The sequence below is a fragment of the Eublepharis macularius genome, chromosome 15 (genome assembly GCF_028583425.1).
Source record: "Eublepharis macularius isolate TG4126 chromosome 15, MPM_Emac_v1.0, whole genome shotgun sequence".
Classification (NCBI taxonomy): domain Eukaryota; kingdom Metazoa; phylum Chordata; class Lepidosauria; order Squamata; family Eublepharidae; genus Eublepharis; species Eublepharis macularius.
In genome coordinates, this window is record NC_072804.1 from 49,757,873 (window position 1) to 49,782,127 (window position 24,255).

General features: G+C 45.1%; 2 protein-coding genes across 2 annotated transcripts; both read right to left on the reverse strand.

Annotated features, from left to right (window-relative positions):
• Positions 1-1,353: 1,353 nt before the first annotated feature.
• LOC129342820 (phospholipase A2 inhibitor and Ly6/PLAUR domain-containing protein-like) lies at positions 1,354-11,484 on the reverse strand. Its single transcript, XM_054998727.1, has 5 exons — positions 11,301-11,484; positions 7,218-7,334; positions 5,102-5,254; positions 3,597-3,752; positions 1,354-2,168 (listed from the first exon to the last, which is right to left on the reverse strand). The coding sequence occupies exons 1-5, from the start codon at positions 11,347-11,349 to the stop codon at positions 1,915-1,917; spliced, it is 729 nt and encodes a 242-aa protein (XP_054854702.1). The 5' UTR covers positions 11,350-11,484; the 3' UTR covers positions 1,354-1,914.
• Positions 11,485-16,445: 4,961 nt separating this feature from the next.
• Positions 16,446-22,616, reverse strand: LOC129343454 (phospholipase A2 inhibitor and Ly6/PLAUR domain-containing protein-like). The gene is made up of 5 exons (XM_054999652.1): positions 22,511-22,616; positions 21,455-21,577; positions 20,723-20,875; positions 19,329-19,457; positions 16,446-16,939 (listed from the first exon to the last, which is right to left on the reverse strand). Exons 1-5 carry the CDS (start codon positions 22,566-22,568, stop codon positions 16,803-16,805), a joined length of 600 nt encoding a protein of 199 aa, XP_054855627.1. The 5' UTR covers positions 22,569-22,616; the 3' UTR covers positions 16,446-16,802.
• Positions 22,617-24,255: the final 1,639 nt, after the last annotated feature.

A 24,255-nucleotide genomic window follows, 5' to 3' on the forward strand; every position in this document is an offset into this window, starting at 1 on the left:
AGAGCTGATGAGAAACTAGAGTGTTTTATTAGCGCGTGTGCCAATAAACACATTTAAAAAACCCATAGCACTCTGTTTAGTATTATCGAAATGGGAAAGAACCTTTTCTTCCTTTGCCGTGAATCACGCTGCAGCAATTTCAATCACCAAGACTGCAGGGATTTTAGCAAGTGTCCTACGTTCAGTCATGAAAGGGTCAAATTGTTATTTGGTTTGTTTAGTTAGATAGCTAGTTATCATAGGACCACTTAGCTGTCGAGTAAAAGTTCCCTAGTAAAAGTTCCCGCCATAGAAAGGGGAGTCTTTAGTCTTAATGAAGAGATCTAGGATTGTCTATTGGATGAGCCAGTTTATTGGGGGACAATTAACTAGCAACATATACTAAAGTTTTTATTGCTCTTTGTTCACTCTCAGTCTTACTTCAGTCTATCCTGTTCTACTTAACCATCAAGATGTAGAGAGAGAGCTATTCTTTATTTTCTCACCAAATGTACTCTTTTCCATGATATGTAGTAAAAGTATTTTTGAGCTAAAACCACAGAAGTCTGTCTACTTATTTCCATTGTGCTAATATTAAACTTTGCAACTTTATCCACCAACAAAGACCCTCCATTCCACCCCACCTCCAGGCTATATAAATGGAAATGCATCGTTATTATTAGGTAAAAGTGCTCACAAATGTGTAGGTAAACTGAATATCTTTAACCTCAGAGAGTATGCTGTAATTTTCTTAAATATTTACATTAATGTTTTTATTGTTTGACAAAGGAATGGACTGCTCATTTTTAGGTCATACGAAAGACCCCAAGTAGCATCTCTTCCAAGTTGTAGCCATGACAGGTTTTTTTTCATCTAGTGTTGGTTGGAATCAGGCCCTAGAATATGTTTTTTCTTCCCCCTGTTCCTTCCTGCTTTCGCCTGCCTTTTCTTCTTTGTCATATAACTGCCTCACTCCACAAAAGTCCACATTCTCAACCAGAAGCAAGTGCCAGTATTATTTATTTATTATTTACTTCACTTACATCCCACCTTTCTTCCTCAAGGAGATTTAAAACGGCTTATATCATTCTCCTCTATTTTATCCTCACAACAACCCCGTGGGGTAGATTAGGCTGAGTGTGTGTGAATGACCCAAGATCACCTGGCAAACTTCCATGGCAGAGTAAGGATTCGAACCTTGGGCCGATTCCAGACGGCCCCCCGCCTCGCGAAACGTCGCACGTCGTCGCACAGAAAACGCAAAATATCGCATTTTCTCGCGCGAGTTTTACGCGATGTCGTGCAAAACTCGCGCGAGAAAACGCGATATTTCACGTTTTCTGCGCGACGACGCGCAACGACGCGCGACGTTTCGCGATGCGGGGGGCTGTCTGGAATCGGCCTTGGTCTCCCAGTTACTAGTCTGACACTCTAACCACTACACAGCCCTGCCTCTCAGCAGATGCGTGTCCCTCTTTCCCCTACCTCTTTCCCCACTATGTCTGCCCAGCTTTCCCAGTGTCCCCTCCCTTTTCTAGTCCTCCTCCATCACTTACCCATGCCTCTTATCTCAGCTTAGGGGCACCACCTATTTTAATAATCAAAATTGCTGAGGGTGAGAAGGGCTCTTCCAGCAGTCCCAGGGCTGTGCCAGGAAGGATGTGAGATATTATCCAAACTTTTAAGGTAATAGAATTTCACAGCCTGAGGATCTCAAGGTCCTTGTTCATGTGACTCGTTTTCCTGCAGTGAGATCCTCACATCGTCCTTCGTTTCTAATATCCCGATATTTTGTTATCAGTTCTGTTGCTTGACTTCCTTGGAGGAGATTAAGTGACACAAACCAGCATCTCCCATGGCCCTGTGTTTGTGAAAGGGCCAGAAGTTAGCCTTATAACAGAAGTGCAGAGAAGACGGGCCAGCCGATGGCTTCACCTATACAAAGGCGGCGCAGAACAGGAAGTAGAATGTGGACATGACAGAAATGGTGATGAGGTCCAGAGAAACGGGTTCCATCCAAGAGTCGTCGTGAGCGTAGGCTGAATTAGTTGAGATGGGGGCTGGGTAGCATTCCTTGATGGTGGAGATGGTGTAGGAGTAACCACCGGAATATGCAGACATTCCCTGTCTAGACTCACAGGCACTTTTTGTCGCACAGCCCTTGGCGGCAAATGTTGTGCTGGTGGCAGCTACAAAGAGAAAGGCATTTCATTCCTAAGGAGACCCCATCATGTTCCATAGGTTCTTAAGTATGTGATGTTCTAATCTCAACTCCATAAAACTCTAGTGCAATATCTCAGTATATACTCACTGCTTTCCTGTGGAGTTTGTCCTATTTTATACTATCATAAAGCCATTTATATTTCTTTGTTTGTTTATACCATGCTTGTCTCCTCAATGGGGAACCAAAGTAGATTACATAAGTCCCCTTGTCATCCACTTTATCCTTACAACAACCCAGTGAGGTAGGTTATGCCAAGACTGGCCCAAGGTGACCCTGCAAGCTTCCATAGCAGTGCAAGGATTCAGACCTTGATCTTCCAGACGTGCTCCAGCACTCTAACCACTAAACCATGTACAAAGTTACCAAGTCACTTTTGGAGGGATCCATCTTGAGTTACCCCCAGAATAAATGTTTTGTTCTTCGGCAGGCTTCATTCCCAATCGGAAATCCTACTGAGTCCGAATCAAGACATTCTTGAGCATTCCCAAGTCTAAACTCATTGCAACTATTGCACATTTATTCCCATTTTCTCCCCCAAGAATCAATGAACTGAACCACTTCTGACGTACGTTAGGGCTGCAAACCCATTGAAAGCTACTGAGATCCCCCTGGATTTACCCTTGAGACGACTATGTAACCCATGAGCAGGTGTAAAATACTCATGAACACACAAAACTGCCTTACCAAACTATTGGTCCATTAAGGTCAGTATTGTCTACTCAAACTGGCCACAGTTTTCTAGGGTCTCAGATGAAGGTTTTTCACATTACCTACTACCTGATCCTTTTAACTACAATTGCTGGAGATGGCACTTGAGACCTATGCTCTGCCTAGGGTTACCAGCCCCCCAGTGGGGGCAGTGGATCCCCTGTTCCCAGCCTCTGCCCCCCCACCATCACCTCTCACCTGACTGGCTGTGGTTGCGGGGGGGAGGGGGGAGAGGTTTAGGAATGGCGTCAAGAAGAAGCGCTCTCCGGAATGCTTCCATGTCACACTTGAAATGACATCATTCCTGGTACAACACAGAAGTGCAGAGTTGTGCAAAGGGCTGATTTGATAAAAATCCACCCCCAACACTAGACTGAGGGCTGATTTTTACCAAATCAGCCCTTGGCCTGACTCATTGCTTCCACATTGTGCCAGGAATGATAATATTCCCAGAATGATGCGGAAGTGTTCCAGAGGTAAGTGCTCCCATCTCGTCCCCCCGTGACCCCTCTGTCCCCCACCGTGAGCTCCAGGGGACCCGGCGACCCTCACTGAGCCCCCACACTGAGCCCCCAGCCACTCCAGGTTTTCTTTAAGTCTTTCTGAGGTCTACTTAAGTCAAGCCACATCCACTTAATTCACCGTTCTCCCCAGTTTTCTTTTGAACCGCTCTTCATAGACTTACTAATGCCTTGCAATTTCTCCAGCGTGCCTGTCACATAGATGCAGTGATTCTCTGATCCAGTACAAACCAGCATGCTTTCAGCAACACATGAATCAGAATCTTTTACATAGCAAGCTGGGCAGCTGAACCCGTTTAGCACGGTATTTTCTTGTGGCACTGAGAAGAAAATCATTGATATAAGCACAGTAATAAGAACATGAGAACAGCCCTGAAGGGGCAGCGCAGTCTTCTATCTAACCCAGCATTTTGTCTCACCCAAACATGGCCAAACATTCTGTTTCTGTCATCATGAGTCTTCCCAGTTTACCCATTTTCCTTTCCTCTGATCTGTTTCTTTCTTTTATGGCACCATTTAATCATTCTACGCCCTGACCTGGATAGCTCAGGTGAGCCTGATTTCGCCAGCTCTTGGAAACTAAGCCAGGTCGGCCTTCATTATTATTTGGATGGGAGACTTCCAAGGAAGAGCAGGGTTGCAGAGGCAGGCAATGGCAAACCACCTTTGTTTGCCTCTTGTGGGCAACCCCCACCAGGGGTTGCCGCTATGAGCAGGCTCCACCACCACATACATTCTATACATTTACACACAACGGGTGGCTAAAAAGACATCTGTCATATTTCTAGTATGGTCAGAAGAAAAGATGGCTGAAGTTTCATCTGCGAACACTGTTGGGGGAATGGGGGGGAGGACGCAGATTAGAAACTTGGAAATTTCCAAATTGAAACGATGTGGCCATCACATTCAGTCACTTTTGTGGAGTTCCATCAATGTTCCCCCTAATTAAATATATATATGCAGGGCTTTTTTTCTGGGAAAAGAAGTAGCGGAACTCAGTGGGTTGCCCTCAGAGAAAATGGCCACATGGCTGGTGGCCCCGCCCCCGATCTTCAGACAGAGGGGAGTTGAGGTTGCCCTCCACGCCGAGGGCAATCTCAACTCCCCTCTGTCTGGAGATCAGGAGGCGGGGCCACCAGCCATGTGACCATTTTCTAGAGGTTCCGGGACTCCGTTCCCCTGCGTTCCCCCTGAAAAAAAGCCCTGTATATATATGTGTGCGTGTGCGTGTGTGTGATTGCGAAGAATTATCTGTCAATAGTTCTTAATTTTCATGGATCTGCTACTCCTAGAATTTAGCCATGATAAAATCATTAATTGACATTGCAGACGTGCCTATTGTTGGTTGCATGGATGATCACAGAGATCTTTGTACAGCCTGTAACAACATGAAACAAAAGGTCAAGCAGACCCCAGGACTGCCAACTGATCATAAGTGGCCCGTGGCCACATCTGGAGTAACCAAGACTAAGCAAACAAAGCCGAGAAACAGCGATAGGAGAAACCGTGGCTCTCCATCAAACACTAGCTTTGAATTTGGGGATGGATGCTAAGGCACATGTCATGCATACGTCACTCTAGTCTTCTGTCTCTAGAGATCCATAACTCTACAGCAGCCATGTCATTAAATCCAGTGCCTGGAGGCCAAATGTCAATATGAGATACGCACATATAACCGATTCATTTCTGCAGCTCTCTCCTTGACAGCACAAGGCACTCCTCCTCAGCGTTACCTGAGCCCCAACAGTCATAGTCCTGACGCCAGCTTTGCACGCTCTGTATTCCGTACAGGACTTCAAGATGCCCAAAGATGCCTCCGTGCCTGTTCAAAGAAGAAAAGAGAATCAACTGAGTGAGAGCCAGTGTGGTGTTGCGGTTAGAGTGTCAGACTAAGATCTGAGGGTCAGTTCCTCATTCTGCTATGAAATTTGTAGAGGGCCCACGGGCAAGTCGTACGCTCGCAGCTTAACCTACCTTACAGAGGAAAAGAGATCCACTTGTGCTTCTCAGAGCTCATTGGAGGAAAGATGGGATAAAATGTAGTCTCTAGATTACTGCTAGGTTATCAGACTCTTTGGCGGAAGGCTGATATAGCCAGATGGGGTGTCCGATTAACCCCCTGCTCCTCTTCTTCGCCTGCCTTTTCTCTTACTTGCATTAAGCATGAAATGAAATGCAACCGGGCAGTATGCATGACTCTTGTCTTTCCGTCCTTGCATTTGAGAAGTACCATTTTAAAAATATTATTATCATTGATGTGATGTCAGATGGGGAAGTGGCAAACTGTACAGGAAATGCAATTCCGGGACAGGCCCTGAAACCACAATTGAGCATCATTGGTTTTAACTATAAGTGACAGCATCCCCCTAGTGGCCAGCATCTGTCTTCACAGTTACCTTTACAGCCCAGGAATATCAGTAGAGATCTCTGTACAAGACATCTTAAGAGCCAAGCTACTAATGACGCCTGACACAGGTTGGACACTTGTCAGTTTCCCTCAAGTTTTGATGGGAAATGTAGGCGTCCTGGTCTTGAAGCTGTAATGGAGAGCCAAGCTGTAAAACCAGCACGCCTACATTTCCCATCAAAACTTGAGGGAAGCTGACAAGTGTCCAACCTGTGTAAGGTGTCACTTGTAGCTTGGCTCTTAGAGTTTCTCTACACGAGACCTCCTGCATGAGGATGCTCAAGCGTAGGGAGACGTAATGTTAGCTGGGAAGCGTAGTTTATATTATGAAATAGAATGTTTAATAATCTAATTTTATATTATTGTATATATTAGCTAATTTTATATTATTGTATATTGTATGATTGATGGTTTTAAATGGTTTTTATTGTTTTATACCGTATAAGTTATTCAATGTGTTTTAAAATCGTTGCAATCCGCCCTAAGCTCATTTGCAGGGAGGGCGGAATAAAAATCGAAAACAGATAAAATAAATAAAATAATAAAAAAAACCTACGAAGTGGGGGTGAAAGTGACAGAGCCTTCAGGGAGGTGAAGATGAACTTAACAAACTCTTTGAGGAGCAATCTCTGTCGGTTCTGTCTTTTAAAACTACCCTCCTGTAGAGAGGTCTCTGGCTCTCTCTTTTTAAACTACACTTCCCGGCTAACATTGCGTCTTCCTACCGTTGAGCATCCTTGTGTAAGAGATCTCGTGTAGAGAGGCTCTTACATGAATAAGATCAAATGAAAGATCTTACACTTGTTCTCCCATTGTGGATATACATGCACCAGTAGGGAGACAGAGTACATTTGAATATAAGAACACCCAGAAAGTAAGAGCAGGACCACAAGTGACAAAAGGCACAGATTGGACACTTGTCAGCTTCCCTCAAGTTTTGATGGGAAATGTAGGCAGCTTGGCGGAATGTTGGACAAGTGACAGTTGAAAAGTCCATTGGACAGCAGTCAGAGAGCCAAGCTGCGAGACCAGGATGCCTACATTTCCCATCAAAACTTGAGGGAAGCTGACTAGTGTCCAATCTGTGCCTTTTGTCACTTGTGATTCTGCTCTAAGACACTTGAGTGTCCCTGTGTAAGATGTCTTCTTGTGTAGAGCGACTCAGAGGCAACTATGCAAGCCTGCTCTTCTTTAAAGTATGTTGATTGTGGATTCCCCCCACCCCCAAAAAGATAGCTCACTATGGTTAAATTCGGACCCAGTGATGGCTTGCTTTGGTACCTGTAGAAGTGAGCTCTGACTCACAAAAGCTCATGCTAGGATAGATGTTGCTAGGCATTAACGTGCTAGTGGATTTCTGTTTGTTTGGTTCGCCTACCGAGATTGGTCTCTCCTAGGATGCTACCGCAAGTATCTTCACCCAGGAAGCAAGGCCTCATCTCTCCATCACAGACCTGCCCCGGTCTGCTACAGTCTTCACAGGCCAGCAGGTCCACTGGAAGGAGAAATAAGAAACAATTCCAGGCAGACCTCAGTTCCTACAGCCGTCACATTAGTCACCGATTGGTTTCGTTCTCTCTAAACACTCTCTTCTCTTCTCAGTGTGGCAGGTTTTGTTTTTGTTTGGGTCTAATATTGCTTTTGCGCCTTTAACCACAGCCTGACTCACAGAACTTTAGCTTTTCCTGGCAAGGCAGTTCACTGATGGGAAAGGCTTTGTTGTCTTAATTTTCAGTGATACTCCTGATCAGGGGTCACTTCGTAGAAAAAGAGCTGGAGGAACTCATTAGCATAACTCATTAGCATATGCCACGCCCCTGGCCACCACCAGAAATGTGTCATTGGTATAACTGATTTTCATATGCCACACCCCCTATCATATATTCTGGCTGTTTTGGATCCAGTCCTGGCCATTCAGGGCCGAAATTGGGCCCCAAATGGCAAAAGGGCTGAAAATGGCTGAAAAGGGGCACAGAATGGTCAGGATTGGGCCACTGCTGAGTGGGAGAGTGATCCACCACCCGTCAGAGGCCTGATCCAGGCCATTTCGGGCCCAATCCAGGCCGAAACAGGTCCAAAATGGTCGAGAGTTAGGTGGGCGGGGCCACCTGATATGCGACCTCTTTGGAGAACTGCCAGAACTGCATTCTTGTGCATTCCCCCTCAAAATGAGCCCTGATCCTGATTATGATGTAGGGTAACCAAGACAACTAAGGGGTTGGAGCACCGTTTCAGTGAAGAAGAGCTAAAAATAGGGTTGCCAACCTCCAGGTGGAGCCTGGAGAGCTCCCAGAATTACACCTGATCTCCAGGCAATGGAAATGTTCCCCTGGAGAAAATGGCTGCTTAGGAGGGCAGACTGTATGGCATTATTCCCAATTGAGGTCTTTTTCCTCCCCAAACCCTGCCCTCCTCAGGCTCCACCACCCAAATCTCCAGGAATGTCCTAACTCTGACCTGGCAACCCTAGCTAAAAAGGCTTTTACAGGTTAGAGAAAAATATGACTAAGGGCAAGGGGAGACATAATAGAGGTTCATTTGCATGAGGTGGTGAAATTGGATGAAAAGAGCTTGTCCCATAATACCAGAACTCAGGGGCACCCCATGAAGTTGATGGGAAATAGATTCAGGACGCTCAGAGGGAAATACTTCTTTATTTGATGACATTCCCTGTCGTAGGGTTGCCAGGTTCCCTTACCCTCTCTGCAGGAGGGGGTGACCCAGCACTCATTTTGTTCTTTGGTCTCACATGCACGCACTCCTGAAGTGGTGTGAAGATATCACTTCCAGGAGATTAATGAAACCAATGGGGAATAAATCATTGCAAAAGCCAATAGAATGAAGGAAACAAAAGTGACATCATCCCACAGGGCCCAGGAGCGCTCCTGCACTTTGCAGTGCCCAAATCAGCCCACTGTGAAGTGCATGAGCGTTCCTGGGCCCTGTGTGATGAGTGACGTTGTAGCGCCGTCCCGATAGCATGCCCGGGGAGCCTGTTCCCCCACCTTTCCACCCCTTCCATTGGCCAGATGAGTGGTGGCAGGGGGCAGAGGGTGGGAGTAGGGGATCCCCCACCGGAGGACCAGGCAGGGCTTTTTTTCAGTGGGAATGCGGGGAAACAGAGTGCTGGCACCTCTTGAAAATGCTCAGCAATAGTGCATGAAAATAATATTATTTCAAAGAATCCCGTGTGTTTCTTCCTCATTTCCCTCTTGGGAGTTCAGCCACCTCTTTTCCCAGAAAAAAAACAAAACCCTGGGATCTGGGATCCCTAACTGCCAGTGATGGCCACTGGTACAGACAGATTTAAAAGGGGATTAGACAGATTCATCCAGCAATGGCTAGCTACTTCTCACTTGAGGTGATAAAAGGACATCTGGGCTGTACCACTTTATATTCATTTGAGAGCTCACATATATATACACTTGAAATTGCCTTATTCCAGGGCTTTTTTTCAGCAGGAACATGGTGGAACGGAGTTCTGGAATCTCTTGAAAATGGTCACATGGCTGGTGGCCCCGCCCCCTGATCTCCAGACAGAGGGGAGTTTAGATTGCCCTACACACCGTGCGGAGGGCAATCTAAACTCCCCTCTGTCTGGAGATCAGGGGGCGGGGCCACCGGCCATGTGACCATTTTCTCCAAGGGCAACCCAATGAGTTCTGCCACCTCTTTTCCCAGAAAAAAAGCCCTGCCTTATTCTATATCAGACTGTTGGTCCATCGAGGTCAGTATTGTCTACTTAGACAGGCAGTGGTTCTCCAGGATCTCACGAAGAGGTATTTCACTTCATTGTCTAGCGGAGCCACATTGAGCCCAATTGCCTACATTGGTTCGGGCTTCTAAGATCCTACAGGCCCAGGTTTGGCCTGACACCCTGGGAGTGGAATGTGCAGCTCAGTTGGTTGATTGCACCTGTGAGTTTTTGCCCAGGGAAGGCATCCTTGGGAGAAGAGGGAGTCTCGGCTCCACACGTACTCCTTCTCAGTTCTCAGGCCAGTAACGCTGATTGCAAGTGTGCCTTTGATTGGCTGACAATCATAGAAAAGACGGCTCCTCTCTGCTCTCACCACCACACTTCACACTCTCACTGAGACGTCGTTGGATCCTCCTATGCTACCTTATTCCATCAGCACGTGAGAGACTTTGCTCTGTGCCAGGCCTGAGATGCCCGTACCTGCCTGGCATGGATAATGGACTCTGTGAGTATGAGCCTCAAGCCTCTTCAGAGAAATGCACGTTAGCAAGCTTATCTTTTTAGTCAGCTTTAGTAAAGAACAGGCAAGTTGTTTGTTGTTTTAATGCCTTTTGCTTGTGCCTTAATAGAGTGGTTCCTGCACCCTGCACACACTCTTCTAAGTTAATAAAACATCTATTATATATAAGTCTTGTGTCTTGAGTGTCTGACCTACTGTGTGCAAGATCACCTAGAGAAAAGAACCCGGAGACTGGTGGGTCTCAAAGTGAAACGGGCGGTCCACCCTCCCAGGAGGCCTGCTAGGAGTCTGAGCGGCTGTGATCAGCACTTGGAACGGTGGGCAGGAGGGTGGCGACCCCCCAGACACGCATCTGCAACCTGATCCTTTTAAATAGAGATGCTACGAATTGATCCTGGGACCTTCTGTCTGAGAGCTAAACTACAAGTGACGCCTGACACAGGTTGGACACTTGTCAGCTTCCCTCAAGTTTTGATGGGAAATGTAGGCAGCTTGGCAGAATGTTGGACAAGTGACAGTTGAAAAGTCCATTGGACAGCAGCTGCAAGACCAGGAAGCCTACATTTCCCATCAAAACTTGAGGGAAGCTGACAAGTGTCCAACCTCTGTCAGGCGTCACTTGTAGCTTGGCTCTGAGAAACAGATGTTCTACTTCTAGGCCACGGCCTGTACCCAAAAGGTATGAACGACATAGGCTCTCAATTAAATGCTATCCCCAAATCCCTACAGATAAGAACCCAGCACGTCAGGGGGAAAGTTAGGATAGAATTCATCTCGCTGTCAGCTGTGGTTCCTTTTTATATGCATGCAACCATACAAACCCCCATCTGGTACAGATCTCTACAGATTTCTCACATCAGTGATAATGGATCCCAATTCGGGTCCAGTAGTACCTTAAAGACCAACTAGATTTCCAGAGTGTGAGCTTTCTAAAGTAAGAGGTCAGATCTTTGTATCTGATGAAGGGAGATCTGACTCTCAAAAGCTCCTATCCTGGAAATCTAGTTGGTCTTTAGGGTGCTACTGGACTCTAATCTCTCTACCCAACATGGCTACCCACCTGAAACTATCTTAATGAAGCTCAAAATCACCTGAACAATTTGTCCTGCTTCTTGCACTTTCTCTCTCCTTCCTCCCACGCCTCACTTTCTCCCATGTTACCCAAAACTCTTGCATTTGTTTGACTTCCCTGTTTCGACATTCTCTCCCCAGTCAACCAATCCAAACAGGAACTAAACGCTTACCTGCATCAACCAAAGCAGAGAGAATGGAGAAGATCAGGCAGGTTTGCATGGTGGCAGTGTCTGATTTCAGAGGCAGAGCGTGGGGCTTCCTACAGTGAGAAGCAAGCGCGTTCTCAGTTCAAGGGGAAGGGACTTCTAGGTGGAATGTATCTACAACTGTTTTTTCACTGCTGTAGTGACTGTATCCAGCCGGAATACTAATGCAAACATTGAACTCTGAACGGTCCTTGCATGGCAAGGCGGGGCTTTGAAGGCAAAGGTGAGCTACGCCCTTTAGACAAGAAATAGAATACTGAGAGTTTCCCTCTGCCCCAGCAGCTGTTTCTTGCTTAAATTGGGGCCTGGAGCCCTCCCTGATTTCCACTTGCTCTCCAAAACATGGAGACCAGTTCCCCTGGAGGAAATAGCAGCTTCGAAGGACAGGCTTTATAGCATCACATCTCTGCTGAGCTCCCACTTTTCTTCCCCATGACGATCCAAAGAGCTTACATCATCCTCGCCTCCATGTTATCCTCGCAAAAACCCTTCGAGGTAGGTTAAGCTGAGAGTGTATGACTGGATCAAAGTTACCCAGTGAGCTTCCACAGCATTCGAACCTGGGTCTCCCAGATCCCAGTCTGGCATTCTAACCACTACCCCACACTGTCTTAAGTATTATAATCCTTGCCAATACAAGCCACCTGGTGTGGGGGTTGGAACAGTACGTCATAGAAAAAGGAAACCCTTGGGAACTGCCTTGTGGAGCCACAAAAGGGGGGGGGGAATCAACCCCTTTCTGTTAGAAATAAATTCTATTAAGACTAGGGACAGCGAGAGCTGATCAGGCTCCCTTGTCCCTTGTGCCAAATTTAAGACAGGTTCTTTTATCAAGCCACAAGAACCAGAAAGGAGACGTGACTTCAGAGATCTTTGGAAACAAACTGCATCTGTTATTGATTACAAAATGCTTTAGCAACACACACACACACACACACACAGTCACCCAAATGGCTAGCCAGGCTCTTCGGCACTGACCGTTCAGGAAAGAGCATAAGAAAAATCTCCGATAAGAATCCAAATGGCTGGCCCACCCCTTTGGTGCTGATCTTGAACGGATGTTTTCTGCCCCTCCTCAGGAATTTCTAACTTTTATAGTCCATACTTCTTTTTTTTTCTGCCTCTGCGTCCTTGTCAAAGGGGGTCTTTGTGGTCTTGCTTTAATGGTCCTCTTGGCTTCCATCAGTCCAGGCCCAGTGGCTCAGGGTGGTGATCTTGTCTCCCAGCCTAGTAACAGAATGGGGTGATCTTGACATGTAGATGTTTTGGAACTTGGTTAACCTGCATCTTGCTCCCGGCCTTTGAGACTTGCCCTTTTTTCCTGTAGAGAGCTGGAAATGGAACTTTTCTAGTCGCTAGAGTAAAGATCATCTGGGAACCTTCTTACTGCTGGTACCTTTTATTTCTGTTGTCCCAGGCCTTCAGCCCACCCTTGCATTCTCATCCTCTGTCTCGTTCATTCTCTCTCATCTACACCGGAACAAGATTGCATGGGTGGGGTGCATAGAAATATTTCTCAATCTGCCAGCCGCACTGCCAGCCGCACTGTGAATTCGTTTTTTTGGCTCCTGCAACAGGAAGCTGACTCAAACAGGCCGTCTGAGCCATTCACTGCATATTGGCATGGAAAATGCATTCCGAACTTCTGCTTTTACATGTTTCACAGCTTTTGGCCTGAAAAACACTGACAAGCGTTAACACTTGTTAGCTAAAGGTTATCAAAACCCATAAGCTCAAAATTTCATTATCAGACATTTCTAAGTATTTAGCTTTGGTAGTATAGGGATAGAATATAAGCAAAAGGCAAGGGGGGGCAATACATTTCTGGAATACAGTTACCAAATAGTATAAGGATAAAATGGACCTCACCAGTTATTAAACTTCTATTAAATCTTAACTGTGAAAGAATGGACTGTAGCAAAACTTGTAAACTGAAGAACACCCACAGTAGCCAACACAATTCTCCTCCTCCTCTTCTTCCTCCTCCTTCATCTGCCTTTCTCACCAAGACATCTTACATGGGATACTCAAGTGTAGGGAGATGCAATGTTAGCTGGAAAGCATAGTTTAAAAAGATAGAGCTGGCCGAGATTGCTCCTCAGAAAGTTTGTAAATTTCATTTTCGCCTCCCCAGGACTCTGACAATTTCACCTCTCTACAGGAGGGTTGTTTCAAAAAACAGAGCTTGGGAGGCGAAGATGAAATTAACAAACTCTCTGAGGAATGATCTCTGCAGGCTCTGTCTTTTAAAACTACACTTCCCAGCTAACATTGCTTCTCCCTACATTTGAGCATCCCTGTTTAAGATGTCTTGTGCAGAAAGACTCTGAGACTCAAGACAGATTGCAAGTATGACCAGTCAATCAGTAAACAGACTGCAAAAATGATAACGTTACTCTGTAAACAGATTACAACATACAATAACAACATCTGAATCTAACCATGTCTGTTTCAAGCAACCAAACTATCAGTGCAGGCAAGACTTTATCCCTCATGTCACCTTCTTAGCTGATCCATTAAACCCTCATCAAAGGCTCCTAAGTAAGCTCAGTAGCTATGGGATAAAGGGCCAAGTCCTCTTGTGGATCGAAAACTGGCTAATTAATAGGAAACAGAGAGTGAGTATAAACGGGCACTTCTCACAGTGGAGGGTGGTGAGCAGTGGGGTGCCACAGGGGTCGGTATTGGGTCCAATGCTTTTTATCTTGTTTATTAATGATTTGGAATTGGGATTAAGCAGTGAAGTGGCTAAATTTGCAGATGACACGAAATTGTTCAGGGTGGTGAAAGCCAGAGAGGATTGTGAGGCACTCCAAAGGGATCTGTCGAGGCTAGAAGAGTGGGCATCCATGTGGCAAATGAGGTTCAATGTAGCCAAGTGCAAAGTAATGCACATTGGAACCAAAAATCCAAAATATAAATACAAGTTGATGGGGTCTGAACTGGCGGAGACTGACCAAGAGAGAGATCTTGGAGTCATGATAGATAACTCACTAAAAACGTCAGCACAGTGTGCGACTGCCATAAAAAAAGCTAATGCTATGCTAGGGGTTATTAGGAAAGGGATTGAAAACAAATCAGCCGGTATCATAATGCCTCTGTATAAATCGATGGTGAGGCCTCATTTGGAGTACTGTGTACAGTTCTGGTCGCCACACCTTAAAAAAGATATCATAGCACTGGAAAAAGTACAGAGAAGGGCAACTAAAATGATTAAAGGGTTGGAACACTTTCCCTATGAGGAAAGATTGAGGCGCTTGGGGCTCTTTAGCCTGGAGAAAAGACGACTGAGGGGAGACATGATAGAGGTTTACAAGATAATGCACGGGTTAGAGAAGGTAGAGAAAGATGTGTTTTTCTCCCTTTCTCACAATACAAGAACTCGTGGGCACTCTATGAAATTATTGAGCAGTCGGGTTAGAACAGATAGAAGAAAATACTACTTTACACAAAGGGTGATAAACACATGGAATTCGTTGCCACAGGAGGTGGTGGCAGCTACAAGCATTGCCAGCTTCAAGAGGGGACTGGACAAATATATGGAGCAGAGGTCCATCAGTGGCTATTAGCCACAGGAGATAGATGGTATTCTCTTTGTGGGGAGGTGGTGCTCTGTTGTCTTGGTGCTGGAAGGAAGGCAGTGGGAGGGCTTCTGGTGTCCTGGCCTCACTGACAGTCCTTTAGATGGCACTGGATTTCTAGCCACTGTGTGTGACAGAATGTTGGACTGGATGGGCCACTGGCCTGATCCAACATGGCTTTGCTTATGTTCTTATGTTCTTAAACCCCAGCTCTGCTCCCTCTACAAGAAATCCCTTCTGAACGATTCTGTTTTGCACATCTTGAAAAATGATGGAAGCATTGGGGGGGGGGGGGGCTAATAGCCCCAGGCAGACTATTCCATAAAGGAACAGGCTCCACAGAGAATGAAAAGTCACACATTTTTATTGTGATTTATATATCACCCAGAGAGTTGTTAGAGGAGTTGCTCAGTAATTCCAATAATCTTCTCCGTTTCTTTCTGCGCTTGTCTCATTCTCTCTCCACCCCACTAGCTTGAGAGGTCTCTTGGTGACTTCAGATTGCAGCAGACGATCTATTGCTCAGCTCTGCCAAAGCAACAATTCTTTGTGTCGAGATCTGAACCATTTAGAAAGGGTTGAGTTCAGGTTCCTTAATTGGGAGGTGCCAGCAAGACTGGCCAGCTGCTGAGAGCCGCTGCGTTGGCTGCAAAGACTTTGCAGTAAAACTTTGCAGGGAATAAATGGGGCACCCACATGCCCCTGTATGCTCAATTGCTAAGTATTGTTCGGTGCCAAGCTCGGCAAACAGCTATGAAATTTTAGGGATTCATACAAGGAAAGATTTAATTGCTTTAAAAACTATTTGCAGTTCAGATTGGTAAAAGGGTTTTTCCTCTCTTTCTAGCATTTGGCTCTGGTAAGTTTGCACATGCAAAATAATGTAAGGAGAGAGACAAAATGCTGTATGTGAGTCTATATTCTTTTTTCTCATAACAAAGGGAAAAACTAAGCTGTTATTAAGTCCCAGAGCCAAATATATGTGCAGGCTTGGGAGAGTACAAAAATTGCTGTGGATAGGGTTGCCAATTCTGGCTTGGGATTCCTGGAGATTTAGGGGTAGAGTCTGGGGAGGGTGGAGTTTGGAGAGGAGAGTAACCTCAATGGGGTATAATGTCATAGGGCGAAGCTACAAGTGACGAATGACACTTGAACGGCAAGTGTATTTCTCCCTGTTCACTTGCTCTCCACTCAATCCACTTGCCGTTCTCCCTGTTCACTTGCTCTCCACTCAATCCACTTGCCGTTCAAGTGTCATTCGTCACTTGGCCCACAGAGTCTACCCTCCTAAGCAGCCCCTTTCTGCAGGGGGATGGATCTCTGCCATCTGGATATCATTTTTAATTCCAGGAAATCTCCACTTTCCACCTAGAAGTTGGCAACCTTAGCTGTGGAGTATTTGCTGCCAGTGGAAGGCGTCTCTGTCTACTCCTCATATGTGCAGTCTTGAGACAGTTGTATACACTATTATACTTGTAAATTTTAAAAAGGTAACCGGAACACCATAACTCTCTAGAGCTCTCTCGCCTGCTTTTGCATAATATATTTATTTGCATTAAATGATTGTACAAGTCACAAAAAGACAGAAGCTTTGAGATCAAAAGGATTTCAAAATTGTGCAAAAAGAAAAGAATGCAGACATGCATAAAGTGGCAAAATTATCAGCATGAAAACCAAGCCCTTCTGTATATTGTAGATGGTCGTCTCTCCATTCAATGGTACAAATTAACACGAGTGTTTTGGTAAGCTGGTTGGAATCGATTTCAGTGGCATTTTATTTGGCCAGATGTACCACATCTCTCAACTAGGCAGCAACTATAAAAGCTTTACAAATCGTTTCGGCTTCTTCTTGTGTTTATCAGGAACTGCATTTTCAACTCCAACGTTAACCTCTGTGTGCCGGTACGCATTCTACGTGCTGACTGCTCAGCAGCACCCCGAGCGAGTCCGTAATGGTGATCCCGGTTTGTACGGAATTAGTGCAGAAAGATTCAGTGGCACAGCCCATGTGGATAATGGGACCTACAAGAAATAGTTGAGAGTTTCTTAGGAGAGCTATGAAGCCCCGTTGGACATCAAGTTAGCAAGCATAAAACAGCAAAAGAATCGCAGTTCTGTATATTTCTAGCAACTACGGTTTCTTCAGGTTTCCTTTTTTCATCCCTTCTTTCTCGCACTCTCTTTACCCATCTGGTCTCTTCCTGAGCCTCTCCTCACAGCTAGGGTTGCCTGGTCCCTCAGGGCCCAAATCAGGGGATGGTAGAGGGGTGCACATGGGGGGAACTAGTGTTGGGGCCTTCACTTCCGTGTTGCACCAAGAATGACATCATTCCCAGCATGAAAAGAAAGACCTCCGGAATGCACAGGGGATCGCTCCAGAGCTCTCAGGTCCATTCCTCGCACCTTTTTCTCACTACTGGCCTGGTAATATTGGCAGGGGGGGCAACACTGGGATAGGGGATCCCTGCCCCCACCAGGGAAATGGGATCTCTACTCACACCACTCCCATCTCCCTAATCCAGTGCTCCCCCAAATGGTGCCTGCCAATGTATATAGAGTTGCCAACCTCCAGAAGCCTGTTCTCCCAGAATTCTCCAGAGCAGGACTCATTTTGAGGGGGAACGCACAGGAATGCAGTTCCGGCAGTTCCCCAAAGAGGTCACATGTCAGGTCGCCCCACCCACCTGACTCTTGGCCATTTGGGGCCTGTTTTGGCCTGGATTGGGGCCGAAAAGGCCCAGATTGGGCCTATGATGGGTGGTGGATCACTCTCCTGCTCATCAGCGGCCCAATCCTTACCATTTTGGGCCCCTTTTCAGCCATTTTCAGCCCCTTTTTGCCATTTTGGGTCCAATTTTGGCCCTGAATGGCCAGGATTGGGTCCAAAACAGCTAGAATAGGTGATGTCAGGGGGTGTGGCATATGCAAATCAGTTATACCAATGATACATTTCTGGTGATGGCAAGAGGCGTGGCATATGCTAATGAGTTACGCTAATGAGTTCCTCCAGCTCTTTTTCTACAAAATGACCTCTACTCCACACTATAGAGATCAGTTCCTCTGAAGAAAAAGGGCACTTCAGAGGACAGACTCTGAAGTGCCAGATACCATGGATTCTAGGTGAAATTCCTCCCTAAACTCCCCCCACCCTGCAGGCACTGCCTCGATATCACCAGGAATTTCCCGTGCCTAATTTGGCAAGCCTAATGTGTTTCCTGGCTCTCCCTTCTTGAGTCTTGGAGATAAAACCCAGATGGTCTTCAGTGAAACAGGGAAAAAAGGGGGCGCTTCAGGCTGCTGAACTCCAGGGCCGTTTCCACATGGCTTACCTTCCCTCAGAATGACCCGGAACATCGCGCAAAAAATGCAGAAGATTGCGTTTTCTCTCATGAGAAAACGCGATCTTCCGGGGGTTTTGCACGATGTTCCTGGTCGTTCCATGGGAAGGTAAGCCATGTGGAAACAGCCCAGTACTAAGTTCAACCTGGGCAGCTGCATGGTTGCCCAGGCTTTCTTATGTGCCTGGGCTGGGACACCTCTCCCTGTAGTCGTGCAAGAAGCAACCCCCTCCCTTTTCTTTGAAAACTGTACCCACACAGCACTTTCCCCTAATCCTTACCCTAGCTAGAGTCAGTGTGGTGTAGTGGTTAGCGTTTTGTATCAGGATCAGGTTCGAATCCCCGCTCTGCCATAGAAACTCGCTGGGTGACCTTGGGCCAGTCACACTTTCAACCTAACTGAGCTCACAGTATTGTTGTCAGGACAAAACGAAGGAAGTGGAGAACAACGGCTGCTACTTTGGATCTCCACTGGGGAGAAAGGTGGGGTATAAATGAAGTAAATCAATCAAGTAAATAAATAGTTTCCTAAGGAATCTAGGCTTCCCTCCTCCTCCTCAGTACAGGAAGTGCTTCAGAAAAGACCAGAAGGCTTCACCTTTGTGTCAACATGGAAGCCTCCTTTGGAAGCAGCAGCTTTTGTCCTAGGACAGTTCTGGGCATGGACTCTCCTGACATTGAGATTACAATACTGTATGGCCAATTATTTGGAGAGGGGGAACTAATGTGCCTTCTCAGAATTCCGTAAGGGCTCCCAAGAATTGCAAGGCTGGGGGTATCTCTATACTATATATCCCCCCATGCCCTTTAGATTTTGAGTGAGACAAAGATTCGTTAGAGCTGTTTTACAGAGAGAGTGGGATACAAGTGCAATAAACAAACAAACACTATGTGGAATAATGGTTGGAATATCTAAGTGTGAACAGAGCACCAGCTCTACAATACAGAGCCACAGCGACGATGGGCGCTGTAATCAATCACAAACTTCACCTTAGAAATTAAGCAATGCTCCACATATCAATGTTTAACATATTGTTAGAAACATCACCCATCAATGGATAAATCAGAATTACCAATCACTCTGAAGAAACACTTGTTCGTCGATCCTTTGCAACGGATGATCTCCCGTTTGCATGGTTCAGGGTGTTTAACGCTACAGGAGGGGCACCAGAACCCATTTGGGGTCTCATTCCAAGTTGGTACTGGAAGCAAACCATCAAGAACGAGTGTCAAACAAAAGCCGCATCTATCTTTTAAATTGCAGACAGTTTCAAATTGGATTATAAATATGGTGACCTGTTCAAAGGATCGTGTAAAGTTCAGGATTTCTCAGAAATGGATCAGAATGTTTTTTACACCTAAAAAGAGCTCTGCTGGAAGAAAAAGTGCCTTGCTTGAAAGAAGGCTGTCCTTTTCATTCTCATCCTCACCATCCAGCTATTCAGAGGTAGACTGCCTCTGACAGTGGAGGTTTTGTTTTACTGCTATTATGGCTAGGAGCTGTTAACAGACTTATCTTCCAACAAGCTTGATGTGATTCTTGCTCCAATTGGGGTTGGGAAACCCTGATTGGCCAGGATCCTCATTTGAATTAGAAAGTCTCCCCTGTTTTTGTTCGGCATCATAATATTCATATTAAAAGCCTCAGAAGCAACTTCATGCCATTTGGAGAATCACTGATTTCTGATCTCTGATGAGGCTGGAAATGATGCTAGTCATCAACAGAAAGAGGAGAGGGTGAGGAGGGCATGGAGGATGCACTACTCAGTGACAGATATCATACTCTTTGCGTATAGAAGGTTTCTGGTTCAAATCCCTGTTTTGCCCTTATAGAATCATAGAATGATAGAGTTAGAAGGGGCCATACAGACCATCTAGTCCAACCCCCTGCCCAGTGCAGGATCAGCCTAAAGCATCTCTGACAAGTATTCATCCAGCCTCTACTTGTGCAACCGCTTACGGTATGAGAATCTTTGACATATTGACACACATTGAGCTGTAATTCCTAATTCTCCTGATGTTTTGCTGTGAAATAATTTTTAAATTAATTCCAAAAGGGTAGCAAGAAATTTTACTATATATAATTACATTAGCTAGAATTAATTTTGCTTGCTTCTGGAAATCACAGCAAATTTCCTGATTACAAAACTGGAAAACAAAAGTAAAAGACAGTTTTTTAAATGACCAAATTAACTTATTTGCAACTAGGAAGATGTATAAGTTGGTTTGAATCATTGCAGTCTTGCTTTATTGCTTGCTTAGATCATTTGTAGATATGAAATCATCTACAGTAATAGAATAAAAGGCTGTTTTTATGTTTCTACTTTATGGTTTTGTTCTGTACTTTGTCTTTTTAATCTGTCACATAAATACTAATTAATTTTTTACAAAAAGAATTAATTGTTTACAAAAAGAATTAATGCTATACTCAGTATAAGGCAGCATCATATATGCAAATGATACATACATGCAGGAACTTTTGAGTTGCAGCCATCAGTGAAACAGCAAGTGCTATACCCCGTCTCCCTCAGTCCATTATCAAGATGCATAAACACAGGACCAGGAACACAGATTTCTCTCTTTGTGCATGACTTTTTAACAGTTCTCACTGTCTTTCCAGCTGTATATCAGGATGAAATAGAGATTCATTGTAGGTTTATGTGTTCAAACATTGACAAATTAAAACCTGGAGTTAAATGGACTCAGCAAATATGTAACTGACAGGGACATTTTCCAACCAGCAGAGTTACACAAATCTTGCCACCATAAAAGATTATATTGATTGCTTGCAACAAACTAGGGTGTGGGGAGAACAGAGAGATATGTTATGCTTCCCCTACGCTCCTGCAGTATGGGCCAGGTAGTCAGAGGCCAGTGTTTTCCTTGCATTTGCCCCTGGATGCCAGCAGGCAGCTTCTTCTCAATAATGTGTGTAATGAATTATATACACAGAGAGAAAGACAACAGGACTAAACCAGGTTAGAAGTGAGAGATTCATGATGACTGTATCTTTCAATGACTTTAATTGTCCTTGAAAGCATCTGCGGTGAGGGGGTTTCCAATTTGGACCCTTTCCACCCTTGGCAGAATAGTTATCAGTAACATTTCAAGGGCAAGAGCTGACTTCTCTGCTGGAGTGCAACCAAAACTCTAACCATCAGACCAATTTGTGGGTAAGTTTGAGATCCCAGTCACTTACACCGTGTTGCTTCGATCACCAACACTCTGCAGGCGTCAAACTCAGGGTCACAGGTCTTGAGATAGGTGCTCCGCTTGCTTAATGTTTTGATGCTGTGGGATACCTCACACTGAATAGGAGATCCTGCAGGATCAGAGAGAAAGCATTTAGAAGAAAGAGGCAAAACCTGTTGAAGACAGTGCTCCAAAGAGTTCCTACTTCAAACTCCCTCTTCCCGCATTCTTTTCTTGATTTTATTTATCCTGGGGCACATAGGTAGGCTGTGAGTCTGGGAGAGCTCCAGGGGGGGGGGAGATAAGAGAGGATTATTCTCATTCATTCCCTTTAAGGTTTAGTCCCCCATAAAATTTCCTTAAAAAATAAATCTTCTACTGTAAAATGATGTTTTGATACTACTCAGGGCAATCTGCACAAAATTTAGTTCAGATAGCGAAGTGTGTATATTTTTTCCCCCATAGAGAGAATCTTGGGGTGCTCCATCAATTGATTTTTCTTAATTTTGCTTAGGGGTTGTAACCTTTCTTTTGGGGCCAATGGCTAGCTCCAGCCATCTTTTTCACTCTTCCTCACATCTCCTCCTTATTACAGCCTCCGTACCACATTATATCTGTTCACACAGATCCCAGGAGCCCCAGCATAGCATTTTGTCCTCTCCTTCTTGGTAACGGAAATGCTGGTTGGCTCCAATCCCATATTTGCCAAACTTCAGAGTGACTGTAGAAACAGCTTCAGTTTAACAGGCAATTAAAGTTAAAATATACTTCTGTCTGCTATGTTTTTTGTTTTCCATCCTAGTGGATGAAATGTTCAGGAACTGTGGCCTTCAAAGGATTTTCCCCGAACTCATTTCCGCTCCAATAGATATGTATCTCTCTGGATGAGAGATACAATCCTTGGAAATTTCATCCCAGTGGAATGGAAGACATCACAGTTACAATTAGAAATGTGGTGGATTAATGAAACCAATGGAGAATAAATCATTGCGAAAGTCAAAAGAATGATGGAAACAAAAATGAAATTAATTTTTTTTATTTGTTGCGTAGCCCTATAACCTACCTGTTCTAGCTATGGCAAATAAAACAGTGAAGAGGAAGAGGACGCCGGGAGATGTCATGGTGCCGTCCAAAGTGTGTGATGCCGTCCTGCTGGATTCTCTGCTATCCAGAGCTTTTCATCCAGGGGAGATTTATAGAGAGAGGATGGGCTATCTCCACCTTCTCCTCTTGGTCGGGCTATCACATTTCTTGGAATCATTTCAAAGCAATGATTTCCCAATAACCAACTTGACCTTTGGTGATCCTCTTAAAACAAAACCCAAACAGATGGATGTTTATTTTACTACCTGGGCATTGTTAGCCTCAGAAAGGCACAGGCTGGGGGAAAAAAAACATTCAGAAGTTTTAACTACATAATGAACCCTTTCTTTAAATGATACTTCAATCTGTCTTTTAGCAACTGTCCATAATCAAGATAGAAGCTATTTTCGGGATCACTTGTGGAATAAGACTGGGGATTATTCCACTTTCTCAAAGGAAACATTGAAAATCAAATTTACCCCGCTGTGCTATGCTCATTTCCTACCGAGTCGGGCGCATGCTGTGATTCCACTGACCATTTACAGCTTAACGTGGTCCATATATCGAATAGCTTTGTGTCTGTGCAGTTAATGGCATGCAGCATGGCTAGCACTGGCGCATGCTTGCAATTTTGCTAGCTTCCTTGGAATATGCATAACGCACACTCATCACATGCAGGGTCTGTATCATTTAAAATCAGCTATATTTTGAGTGCCTGTGTTGTGTTTGCGCTTGAGCAGTCAGAGGCGTTCAGCGTATGCTCAGAATTTACTCAGAAATTCTGTGCATGCTCAGATGTTGGTGTATGCTTGGAATTTTTCTGAATTAAGCTACAGTTCCACGGTGGCAGCGTGAGAACATGAAAAGGATTTGCGATACAATTTAGAACACTATTATTGTAGAACACTAACATTGTAGAACAGTACAATTTAGATAAGTATATGGTCAAGTGGAGCACAAGTGAATGGCAAATGAACAGGGGGGAATACATGCGAGTCTGTTCACTTGCCATTCAAGTGTAATTCATCACTTGTAGCTTGGCTCTGAGAAGCTAAGGGCCAAGCTACCAGTGACGAATGACACTTGAACGGCAAGTGAACAGACTCACGTGTATTCCTCACTGTTCACTTGCACTCCACTTGCGCTCCACTTGATCACGCATCATGACTTTTTTCTTGGCAGACTTTTCGTTACTGGGTGGTTTGCCTTTGCCTTCCCCAGTCATCTACACTTTACCCCCAGGAACCTGGGTACTCATTTTACCAACCTAGGAAGGATGGAAGGCTGAGTCAACCTTGAGCCGGCTACCTGAATCTGGCTTCCACCAGGTCATGAGCAGAGGTTGGGCTGCAGTACTGCAGCTCACCACTCTGCACCACGGGGCTCTTATAGTTTTATTTTATGGCTTCCTTATTATGTGTCTTAACAAGCGTGGGCTTGTACCAAATTTCAACTATCCAAGTAACCTTGCAGTACCTTCACTATTTAGGAATACTCTTCATGTCCCCAGTTTTCAGGGAGAGATGTAAAAGGCTGAAAGAAAAACGGGTACTTGAATATTCTCCTCATGAAAAGAAGTGTCTTAGGGGTGGCATTGGGTGGGAAAATGGCAGCCATCCCCATAGCGGTCTCCCGAAAGCAGCTGCATTTGGAAACGAAATGATCCCAGAACTACAGAGAATATGAAATTTCCCCGTCAAGCTTTTCCAGTAATCAAGACATCTC

What these genes read in the sequence shown, in the direction of transcription:
- LOC129342820 (XM_054998727.1), bottom strand. Translation starts at nt 11,349, where the DNA reads ATGCAAACCTGCCTGATCTTCTCCATTCTCTCTGCTTTGGTTGATGCA. An exon ending in CAGAAATGAATCGGTTATAT is followed by an intron (nt 3,753 to 5,101) that starts GTGCGTATCTCA and finishes TTTTCTTCTCAG; the next exon opens with TGCCACAAGAAAATACCGTG. An exon ending in GGAGAAATTGCAAGGCATTA is followed by an intron (nt 2,169 to 3,596) that starts GTAAGTCTATGA and finishes TTCTCTTTGTAG; the next exon opens with CTGCCACCAGCACAACATTT.
- LOC129343454 (XM_054999652.1), bottom strand. Translation starts at nt 22,568, where the DNA reads ATGACATCTCCCGGCGTCCTCTTCCTCTTCACTGTTTTATTTGCCATA. An exon ending in ATTTGCCATAGCTAGAACAG is followed by an intron (nt 21,578 to 22,510) that starts GTAGGTTATAGG and finishes CTGATCCTGCAG; the next exon opens with GATCTCCTATTCAGTGTGAG. An exon ending in GTGTTTCTTCAGAGTGATTG is followed by an intron (nt 16,940 to 19,328) that starts GTAATTCTGATT and finishes TATTTCTTGTAG; the next exon opens with GTCCCATTATCCACATGGGC.